The sequence below is a fragment of the Panthera pardus genome, unplaced genomic scaffold, assembly GCF_024362965.1.
Source record: "Panthera pardus isolate Hobbes unplaced genomic scaffold, ASM2436296v1 HiC_scaffold_18, whole genome shotgun sequence".
Taxonomy (NCBI): Eukaryota; Metazoa; Chordata; class Mammalia; order Carnivora; family Felidae; genus Panthera; species Panthera pardus.
In genome coordinates, this window is record NW_026526743.1 from 5,744,247 (window position 1) to 5,756,269 (window position 12,023).

Genomic DNA, 12,023 nt, shown 5'->3' on the forward strand with positions numbered 1-12,023 from the left:
ATCCAACTCTTGATTTTGGCTCAGGTCGTGATCTCGAGGTTCATGGGTTCAAGACCCCGCATTGGGCTCTACACTTGACAACACGCAGCCCGCTTGGAATTCTATCTCCCCCTCTCTCTGCCCCTCCCCTGCTTGCATGCACATGTGTGCTCTCTCTCTCTCACACAATAAATAAACATTAAAAAAAAAAAAAGGTTTAAAAAACTGGATTTTATGATAAGAGCGATGGCCAGAAGCCACCAAACATTTTCTGGCAGGAATACAACCCATTCTGAATTGGTATTTCCAAATGTCACATGGCTGTTGCATGAAGAATGAACTGGAGAGGTGAAAATATTGAAAGAATACACAAGAATCTACAGCAGAGTTCAGGCAAGAGGTAACAGCACCTTCTAGGGAACCTGGATGGTTCAGTAGGTTAAGCGTCCAACTCGATATTGGCTCAGGTCGTGATCTTACGGTTGTGAGACTGAGTCCTGTGCCGGGATCTGTGCTGAGTGTGGAGCCTGCTTGGGATTCTTTCTCTCCCTGACTCTCTCTGCCTCTCCCCCGCTCAAAAGAGGTAACAAACAGCAGCTTCAGTGTGACTGACTACAATGGAGTTAGAGAAATGTACAAAAACAAGGACATAGTACAGAGAAGGGAAAGAGTGACAGGAGGAAAAGAGAAGGCTCAGTCAAGAATGAGTGCTAGAAGAAGAAAAGGGAATCATTGAGGATAGCTCCTCGATATGTGGCTTAAGCATCTGTGTAGGGTGCTGGTGCCATTTAATACGATGAGGAAAATCAGGGAGTTAGGTTTGGTATGCGTGGGGAATCAAGCGTTCCGTTTTGAGGAATGCATCAGGTCTGAGATAAACATTCAACAACAAATATGAAGTATCCGGTTAGATCTAGGAGTGTGGAGAAAGTTCCAGACTTCAGATAACAATTTTAAGTTGAGTATATAAACAGTACTTAAACATTTGGACTACACAGAACCAGATGAGGTAATGGACAGAGAAAGGGGAAGGCCCTGGACAAGAATTTCATGGATTCCAAGTCTTAAGAGTTTTGGGAGAGTGATATGCAAAGAGAATATGAAAATCCCATCCAGAAACATCAAACAAATGCTGACCAAACATAAACAATGGAGGTTTTCATAAGAAAGGGCTGAAATTGGAAAATCAGAATGCAGGATCTACGGAATCTTATCCCAAGATTATTGAGGCAAAATAGTCAATAATCCCTTGTTACTAAACCTTTCCCCTCTCATTCCACCTGCACATCAAAACTAAACTTTTATAATAACACCAATTACCTATTTAGAGTAGTACAGTAGCCAATACTTCAACTTTCTATGTAAAAACGATACAACCTCCCTCAGTCCAATATATCCAGACACGTATATGTCCACCTGGAATTTAAAAATAGGTCCTTGGGCCATCCGCCCTTGCCCCAGAGAAGAGTATAGCTGTCCTAACTGGTGGAAACATCAGCTTCTCCTCAGTTTCATCATACTGCAACTGTGTACTGTGCTATTCAATAAAATCTTCTGCAACAATGGGAATGTTTTATATCTGTGTTTTCTAATATGGTACCCACTAGCTGTGTGTGGCTACTGGGCACCTGAATGTGGGTGACCAGAGTGACAGGAGAACTGAATTTGTAACTTTACGTAATGTTAAATAAATTTAAGTAGCCACATGTGACCAGTGGCCAACACAATGGACGGCACAGTACAGACTATCACATCCGTATACACGGTAATATCCGTATTTGCCATTATAATCTACTTAACAGACTCATCTCCCAATTTTTTCCTTTCAACTAATGCTACATTCTTCCTTAATCTCTGTTCCTATCTCCTCTCTGGCACCAGTTAAGAGATTCTGAAGAATCATCCTCTACCCAGGAACAAAACATTGACCTGCCTTATCTTCCACTTTCTAGAGCTCCAAGCTCTAACTTCTTATTGTTCCAATGCTACTACCCAGCTATCTATCAAGCAAGACTCTCTAGAAATAGCAAAAAAAGCTCAGACAGAACCAAAGTCACACTTTCTAAGCCAATTATTAACATAAAATCCACAGTAATCAGCCATTTCCTTTCACATAGTCTCATCTCTCAATTGCCTTCCTCATTTCCATCTCCAAAATCTTTTTACTGACCCACAGGCCTTCCATCATCATTTTTATTTGAAACTCTAACATCTTTCTTGCAGAAATTATTTTATCATGCTTCCAAAAAGTACTTCATTCTTTCTATAACACTTTATCAAAGCTCAATTTTCTCTAACTTTACAAAAACAGTCCCTTCTATGCCTCATAATCAAATGCTAACAATTTTAGAATTTCAGGCATCTCTGTCAACCCTTCGCAACTGAGGACTTTGGACACTTGTAAGGTATTTCTGTCCTTCATTACATTTGAACCTTTTGGAGCTGTATTTGGGTGGCAGTTCTACTACAGGGATCAAAGCACAGCTGGCCTAGCGAGCATTTCCAACCTCATTTGCTCAGGACCCTCCCCATACCGAGTAGATCAGAAGATAAATCTTAAGAGACAAAGTCTGTGGTTTGAAAAACTTCCCACACAGTTTACGCAGATCCCTGATTTAAAAACCAAACAAACAAACAAAAAACCGAAGCAAGACCTGTTTTCAAGATGTGATGAACAGATACACGTGAATGATTATGCAGTCTGTACGCAGTAAGGAACAGTGAGATAGAGACCCTTTCTCTGTATGGAAAAGGAAGCCTCATCCTAACCAGCGAAGCAATACAATAACACCTGTCGATCATGACTGAGTCAGTGCAGTTTAGACAGAGTACAGAGACGTTAGGGAAGATGGAGTTCCAAGTGTGCACTGGAACTTTGGGGAGATAAAAAGAAGGCAGTATCTGGACGTAAAAATGCAACACAATCAAATGCATAGATGCCAGCCGTTAGTTCACTGGACACTGTGGTATCTGTGGCATTCAATAAAATATATCACTTCTGCCTCCCCAGAATAAGTTTGTGGCTTGTTTCTGGGACATCTTCTGACCCTCCTCCTTCCAGAGCCCTGATACTTCTCACTCTACCTGGCTGGGTTCTTATCTTCTCAACTTCTAAATATATATGGGCCTTTTTTTTTTTTTTTTTTTTTAAACCAATTCTCACTTTCATGTTTTCTCATTAAGTTTCACTGCTTTAATGCCCTCTGCCCACAAAGGAATGCAGCCATACCATTAAAAGGGACTTGGGGCGCCTGGGTGGCTCAGTCGGTTAAGCGTCCGACTTCAGCTCAGGTCATGATCTCGCGGTCCGTGAGTTCAAGCCCCGCGTCGGGCTCTGTGCTGACAGCTCAGAGCCTGGAGCCTGTTTCAGATTCTGTGTCTCCCTCTCTCTCTGATCCTCCCCCGTTCATGCTCTGTCTCTCTCTGTCTCAAAAATAAATAAACATTAAAAAAAAAAAAATTTAAAAAAAAAAAAAAAAAAGGGACTAACCGGGGGTGCCTGGGGGGCTCAGTCGGTTAAGTGTCTGACTCCTGATTTTGTCTCAGGTCATGATCTCACAGTCATGAGATCAAGCCACATGTCAGGCTCTGTGCTGGGTGTGGAGCCTGCTTACGATTCTCTCTCACCCTCTCCTTCTGCCCCTCTCTCCCCTTCATACTCTCTCTCTCAAAAGAAAAGAAAAAAAAGGGACAAACCAAAAACTGCAAACAGCCAGTGTGGGGGTGAGTGTAGCAACTCAGCAATCCAAGTCTAAATGATCACAGCCTACTCTGAGGTGGGAATTGAGCATGTGCATGCAATTTCCAAAGGCCTTTCCAAAACAACAAAAAGAGCTTTTTTAAAGATTGTATTTTTAAGTAATCTCTACACTCAATGCGGGGCTCGAACTCACAACCCCAAGATCAAGAGTCGCATGCTCCACTGACTGAGCCAGCCAGGCACCCCAAAACAACAAATTTAATACAAACAGCAAAGACCTTCCAAAAAGTAATAGAGAAATACAGAAAACTCAAGGCAAAACTCACCGGTGACCAGGCACCAGTGCGCACAGCAGTACAGCAGAAACTAAGTAAAATGCATTAGGAATGAAAGGATTCACCAGGAGGAAAAATGATCTCAGGTTCCGGCACTGAAGAAGAAGGAAAAAGGATTTCACAGGATAATTATCCTGGGTGCAGGCAAAATAGAGAATTAAAGGTCAGATCACACTACAGAAGGGCAGGTGTCCACTTGGGAATAACTGTCAGACTACAGACAGCTTAACTCGTCAGTATATATGAATACGCTCTATGATGGCGAAGACATCATCTGGGAGAAAGGAGGACTCTGGTTTCGCATATGGGGAGTAGGACGTCAAAGGGCAGCTGCCCTGGTGGCTGGCAACATACCTGCATTACAGTGCAGATTAGACGTTAGCAGAAGAGGTCAATTTGGGACTCTCCCAACCTGGGACTCTCTCAGAACAGGGGCTTAGTCCTTGACAATGAATGAAACTTTTAATATGAGAATCAAGCAGAAGATTTAAAAAAAAACAACAGAACCTGCAAGTTGGGGAAGCAGAGGGTGAAGAAATAGAGGTGCCCTGAGAGACAAGGTACGTGTGGTTTCAGATGACCTCAGGGGATGTGAGTTGGCAGGGAGGGATATCAGCCCTTTCAAAAGGGGCAGGGATGTGCAGAAGATGAGAGCTGGGCCAAGTGCAAAGCCATCTGTTTGAGAGCAAGCAGGCGGAGAAGAGGAAGTGGGAACGCTGCAGAAAAAGAAAGGGAGGGGCGCCTGGGGGCTCAGTCAATTAAGCATCTGACTCTTGATTTCGGCTCAGGTCATGATCTCATAGTTCATGAGTTCGAGCCCTGAATCCGGCCCCTCACTGACAGTGCAGAGCCTGCTTGATAGTCTCTCTTTCCCTCTCCCTCTGTCCCTCCCCCACTCTTGGGCGACCTCTATAAATAAATAAATATAAATAAATAAATAAGGAAGAAGGTGTGCACAGCTGAGGCAGGAGAGAACCAGGTAAGAATCTGGATCCAAGGTGAGACAGACTGTAATCAGATCTAGAAATGAGGAAAAAAAAAAAAAAAAACGGGGTGTGGGGAAAACCTCATCCTTTAATAGCTGACAAAGAACAGCCCTAATAAAGAACAAAGATACAGAAAGGAGTTGATTATATTTGTGTCACCAACTGGTATAAGAAAAGCTCTCGACACAACCAAGTGTTAACTTTTCCCTGACCGACTGGAATTCTAGTTTTCTTGGTTTTCCTTTCAGTCACTCACCTGGACAGGGTGGCCTCGGAGCTGCTCCCTCTACTGCCCACAGTGGTCCTCCATGCTCCAACTGGAAGAGTGAATCTGGTTCGCTGGCTTGGTATCCTGTAAAATGGGAAATCACTGAAGACTTGGCACCAAGTATTTTAGCTTGGGCACCTACATAAACCGGAGAAAGTTTATGCATCATTTGTACTTCAGTAAAGTAAAATCTTTTTCCTGGGGGAAGGGACCAAACGGGAAAATAAAAGTCTATACCCTACCACATGTTAGTGCCAACCAGGAGATATTTCAGAGACACTATGGGTTCTACTCAATGAGAAATGAAAGACAACTGACTGTGATGCTGTCCTCACCCACTGACACCAGGTTCCTGTAGTTCTCCAGCATCACGTCCCGGTACAGGTCCTTCTGGGCGGGGACCAGGAGCCGCCACTCCTCCCGGGAGAAGCTCACGGACACGTCCTCAAATGATAACGGTGCCTGTAACAACCAATGCCAATGCACTCTAAGGCAGAACAGATGATGCAGAAAAGCGGGACAGGAACACGTTCTGATTGACTTCCTGTGATAAATTATGTGCACGGTTACTATTTCACATACCACAGGACCCTGTGTCTTAGTCTCAGGCTGCTATAACAAAATAACACAGACTGGGTAGCTTATAAAAACAGAAATTTATTTCTCACAGTTGGGGAAGGTAGGAGATCCCAGATCAAGGAGCCAGAATGGTTGTATTCTGTTGAGGGCCCACCTGCTGGTCCAAAGGCCCCCACCGCCTAACACCATCATCCCTGGGGGGCAAGATTTCAACATATAAATTTTGTGGGAAAACAAACATTCAGCCAACAGCACCATGGAATTCTACTAATTAGTTCTTTGTAGGCTAAAAGAGTATCAAAATAATATTCGAAAAAAAATATTTTCAGAGACAAAACAATGTGCAGAAGGAAATGTTCATTCTTTGTTTATAAGTGAAAAACTATCCATCATCTAAACACCCATCAAAAGCAGGCAAGAATGTATTACAGCACCTCCATGCTGTAATATACCCTGCAAACGTTAAAATCAATTTGGTAGATATAAACATTGGTATCAATGATCTTCAAGGCATTCTCTTACATGAAAAAAAAAAAAATCAAGTCCCCAACTAGTATATATGTATTCCAGACATATCTTTATAGATTAAAGACCAAAAATCTTTATAGATTTAAGATTTTTTTGATGCTTATTTATGAGAGAGACAGAAAAAGACTGCGAGTGGGAGAGGGGTAGACAGAGAGGGAAAAGATCTGAAGTGGGCTTTGAGCTGACAGCAGCAGGCTGGATGCAGGGCTCAAACTCACAAACCATGAAATCATGACCTGAGCTGAGTCAGATGCTTAACTGACTGAGCCACCCAGGCGCCCCTAAAAAATCTTAACATATACACATACGTATGCATATAGAAATGTGTATAAATATATTCTACCATATGTCAATTATACAGAGATTAGTCAGAAGACCCAAACTATTAACATCTGTTACTCCTTGGTTTGGGGGTTGGGCAGGAAAAGGTAAAAGGGGATATTCTCTTTTAGTGCAAATACTTCTTTTTGCTTGACTTTTTTACATTTAAATATAGCCATGCACCATTAAGTATTTAAAAATACAAAGGCCAGGGGCACCTGGGTGGCTCAGTCAGTTAAGCATCTGACTTTGGCTCAGGTCATGATCTCACAGTTCATGAGTTGGAGCCCTGTGTCGGGCTCTTTGCTGACACCTCAGAGCCTGGAGCCTGCTTCAGATTCTAAGTCTCCCTCTCTCTCTCGGCTCCTCCCCTACTCGTGCTCTGTCTGTCTGTCTGTCTCTCTCTCTCAAAAATAAATAAACATTTAAAAAAATTAAAATAAATAAAATAAAAATACAAAGGCCAAACTAAGAATAGTTGACTCTGACTTCTTTTTCTGAACCTGTGGTTAAGAAGGTATAGGGGCGCCTGGGTGGCTCAGTTGCTTAAGTGTCCGATTTTGGCTCAGGTCGGTCATGATCTCACAGTCTGTGGGTTCGAGCCCTGTATCGGGCTCTGTGCTGACAGCTCAGAGCCTAGAGCCTGGAGCCTGCTTTGGATTCTGTGTCTCCCTAGCTCTCTGCCCCTCCCCTACTCTCTCTCTCTCTCTCAAAATTAAACATTAAAAAATTTAAAAAGTTAAAAAAGAAGGTACAAAGGAGGGGCCGTGCTGTCAGCACAAAGCCCGCTTTGGATCCTGTCTCCCCTTCTCTCTCTGCTCCTCTCACACATAACATGCGTGCAGGTGCATCCTCTTTTTCTCTCTCTAGAAAACAAACAAACAAACAACAAACAAACAAAAAGGTATACAGGGAGCATTGTCACTATCTGTATTCCAAGCTGTTATCAAAGAATGGAACTTTTAGCTGTCTTCCGCCAAATGGCAGAATTCTTCATGGAGAATGGCTCAAAGGTCAAGCAGCCCATTCATTCTATTAAATAATCCAGGCTTTATTCCTGGGTAAAGTGTGGACTGCTGGAAGGTTCTATTGTCAAGGTGCACTGCTTTTGAAGAATTCTGTCCAATCCAGTTCTGCTCTGGCATTACCCTCTGAGCTTACTCTGAGGAACACGATGAGAAAAAGCCAAAGGAAGCATCCTATGCCTTTATTACATGGTTGATATCGAGGACACTGTCTACCACAAAATCTCTCTGGAGAGCTAGGAAAAGAAATTTCTTAGACTCTCTGAGCAATGAGATTACTTTCCCTGAAGAAATGGTTTATTTCTTGTAATCATGTAATATTTCATGTTTTTCTTAGTACCACAGCTGCCAAGAGGAGGAGACACAAATTCAAAGCTAAGGCAGCCCACAAGGCCTTATACAGCCATTTAGCTCCCATCCTTAAGGACTTTGTATGGACCCTAGGACCTATACATATCCTTTGCTTCCTAATTTGCCCAGATTTGAAGATTATAACCCAAACTTATTTTCCAACAGACCCTGACTTTTATCAACATATACTGTCTCATTTTATCAAACTGTTAGAAGCTTCCACAAATCCACTGGGAAACAAAGGACAGAAAGGTACAACAAACCTCACCTGGGCCTTGGTCATTTTCTCCTGTTCTTAAAAAAGGGCTAGAAACTCCAGGATATGCTCTGTCTTCTGTCTGCTCTGGGCCTGCCCAGAAGATATAGTCAAGGTATCTCAGGTCAGGCTGCTGCCAGAAATGATGATCTCCCAGGCCTGGAACCTCCTCCTTCTAGGACCAATAATGCCTCGTTCCCCTGGACTAGAACCTGTGGATTCAAGAGCAAATTCAATGGCAAGAGGACATACACCTGGGACCACAGCTCTCTTCGGCTGTGTGGATTCTAACAACAGGCCCCAACATTTCCTCTGTCTCTTTAACACCCAGGAAGCTTTTACATTATGAGGCCAGGCTCCATGGGAAGATACGGAATGGGTGAGAGGAATGTCTGGTTTTTTTGGGGGAGGGGGCAAAGTTGGACAAGAATGGATGTGAAAGAAATGGGAGAAGAACACGGCTCATGGTCTTGCCTGCTGTCAATTTCTCACACAGATCAATTTTAGGAAAGATAATGTATATAAGTGGTGGCTTTGGAAACTGCCTTAAACCCACCTGTGCCTACACATCCATAAAATTTTTGTTTATTGCACTGGAGCAATTATCCCATTTGAAGACCAAGATACTATACAAATCATGACCATCGTCTTATTTAATCCTCAGTACTACTCTATAAGGTAAGCATTATCTCCATTTATTTTTTAATTTTTTTTTTTTAACGTTTATTTATTTTTGGGACAGAGAGAGACAGAGCATGAACGGGGGAGGGTCAGAGAGAGGGAGACACAGAATCCGAAACAGGCTCCAGGCTCCGAGCTGTCAGCACAGGGCCCGATGCGGGGCTTGAACTCACGAACCGCGAGATCATGACCTGAGCCGAAGTCGGACGCTTAACCGACTGAGCCACCCAGGCGCCCCAAGCATTGTCTCCATTTTAAGCGCAAGTAAGCTGAGGCTTGGTCAGGTGAAGTGTGTTGTCCAGGTTAACATCTTTCCTAAGTAGTAACGTGGGATCTGAATCCACATCTGCCTCTCTCCTTTATGACATATCCCTTTTCCAATAGCCTCACGATACAGTTGGTTTTTTTTTCCTCTCTCTCTCTCTCTTTCTCATGCACTTTATGAACTTTACTCCCTTGGCACATCACACTGTGGAGTGGCCATACTGTGGAGTGGCTATATGGTCACAGTTACAAAAACAGAGCCCCTGCAACTGTCTCTTGTAATATCTGTTGTCCACCCCCAGCCAGCTCCTTCCACATAATCAGGAAAGCAAATGCAGCCTCATTCTTGCCTCAGGAGCAGCAGATCAGAGATCAGTCTCCCCACGGGCCAAGCCCTGGAGCCATGCTGGAAACTGGAGACCCACACTGAGGACACCAACACCATGAAGTCAATTTGAATACTGCTTTCACCCTACAAGGCAGCAACTAGGGAGTGAGATAGGAATGAGTTTACAACTGAGATCTCTAGGAATGGAGATCAAGGACCCAACTGTTTCCAAGAAGCTCCTTGGCAGACTTTCCCTCACATTTAACAGATCAGAGCTGCATAAAATGTTCACGCCTGGAACACAGCAATGAAACTGAGAATGGCAATGGACGATGTACCCTGACTGGTAGGGCTAATCTGCATTTCCTGCTGAACTGAATGTTAAGGTCAAGTTCCCAGATGGATAGCTGTCTAAATAAAATAGGGATTTTTTTTTTTTTTTAAGGGGCATAGATGTCAGGTTGGCAGCCAACCTCTTTATTTTATTAGCCCTTTATTTTAGTAGCCACTAAAATAAATTAATAGGTTACAGGAGAAAAGCCTAAATTGATATTTTAACGTTTATTTATTTTTGAGACAGAGAGAGACAGACATGAACGGGGGAGGGGCAGAGAGAGAGGGAGACACAGAATCGGAAGCAGGCTCCAGGCTCTGAGCGATCAGCCCAGAGCCCGACGCGGGGCTCGAACTCGCGGACCGCAAGATCGTGACCTGAGCCGAAGTCGGACGCTTAACCGACTGAGCCACCCAGGCGCCCCCTAAATTGATATTTTAAAAAGCAGTTCATAAGATACAGTATTCTTTTTGTTACAAACCTAGGAATGGAGTGGCTACTTCCTTAGACTCATGGTACAATGGGAAATAGATATTTGGTATTTGTCTCAGATTCCTGGCACAGAGCTCCTAAAATCCCTGGACTCTCTGGAGAGAGACAAGAGTAGCTTTTATATGCCAATGATTTATTGGTGGCTGGGGGTCCCCAAATAGCCTCAGGATGGGAGTTGGTCCCCAAAAAGACCAAGGCATGATTAGAGGGTTGGAACTTTCAGCCTCACCTCTGGAACCTCTGGGAAGCAGAGAAGGGCTGGAGATTGAGCTTGGTCAATGATTTAATCAATCAGGCCTATTTAATCCACAAAATCTCCTACATTACAGGGTTTGGAGAGCTTCTGAGTTGGTGAACACTTCGAGGTGCCAAGAGGGTGGTGTACCCCAACCGCACAGGGACACAAGCTCCTGTGCTCAGGACCCTTCTGGACACTACCCTATGTACCTCTTCACCTGGCTGTTCCTTTGTATCTCTTATAATAAACTGGTGATAGTAAGTAAAGTAGTTACTTTACTGAGTTCTGTGAGCTGTTCCAGCAAATTACTGAACTTGAGGAGAGGGGGTGTGTAGAAACCCCTGAGGTACTGTTTAGGTCCACTGATAGAGGATTAATTGAATGAATAATTACATTCTACCTAATGGAATATGATGTGATTATTTAATATGTTAATACATATTTCCGGAAATAAAAAATGTCCACGCTATACAGCTCAATGAACAAAGCACATTTCTACTCATTATGTATATAATACGATACTGTATTTCTGCCAAAGTAAAGCAATACATCTATATCTGTGTGTGTGTGTGTGTGTGTGTGTGTGTGTGTATGTGTTTATACACACAAAAATAAATATAACAATGTGAATAACTGTTATAGCTGGCTCTGTAGACTGGGAAAATGGAATTCACGTCTTTTTTCTTCCCTGCAATACCACAGGATTTTTTTTTAAATTAAATATTTTTAAATTAAAAAAAAAAATCTCCACTTGAAATAAAACTAAAGATGTTGCAAGTCATTGTAAATCGACAGCCATAGGCTTTAAGAAGGAATGAAGGGAGGACAGAAGAAAACAAGTACCCCGGCCCATAAGATACCCTAGCTTCAGGATTTGGCTGAGTGCTTCATCATTCTATAGTTTAACTCGTTCTTCCCCACCTCCCCTAAACTTTTCTTATAAACTGGGTAGTTGGACTTATGAGGTCTGATGACTCTCTTGGCAAGAATCTTTCATTAATGGTGCCATATACTTAATGCAACATGTTGACACATAAGAGGAGGAAAAAAGGAAACAGAAGAGGGGCTGTTAAAGAATAACAGAGACCTAAGAGGTATAAGAAGGAAATGTAACGCACATTATTTGGGTCATAACTCAAACAATCCAATGTTAAGGGCAACGTTGCCAATATCAGAAAAAACCTGAATATGAATATGCACTAGGTCTTGGATCAAATAAAAGAATTATTCATTTTGATACATTTGAAAATGGCCTACTGGTTATGAATTTTTTAAATGACCTTACCAGTTAGAGATGCACAATAGAATATTTACAAGTTTAAGGACAACAGGCCTTGGATGTGCTATGACATTCTCCA

At 42.7% G+C, this 12,023-nt stretch overlaps 1 protein-coding gene across 6 annotated transcripts in view; it reads right to left on the minus strand.

The window, feature by feature from the left end:
- Positions 1-12,023, minus strand: part of LOC109252913 (zinc finger protein 577) — a 37,936-nt gene that overhangs the window by 20,264 nt on the left and 5,649 nt on the right. For 5 of the 6 annotated variants that reach the window (XM_053905716.1, XM_053905717.1, XM_019425397.2 and 2 more), the window contains 3 exons: positions 8,341-8,540; positions 5,604-5,730; positions 5,257-5,352 (listed from right to left, as the gene is read on the minus strand). In XM_053905716.1, the coding sequence (XP_053761691.1) occupies positions 5,257-5,352; positions 5,604-5,730; positions 8,341-8,355 (238 nt within the window). In that variant the 5' untranslated portion in view covers positions 8,356-8,540. The remainder of the gene's footprint in view (positions 1-5,256; positions 5,353-5,603; positions 5,731-8,340; positions 8,541-12,023) is intronic. The other variant, XM_053905718.1, reaches the window with a different exon arrangement.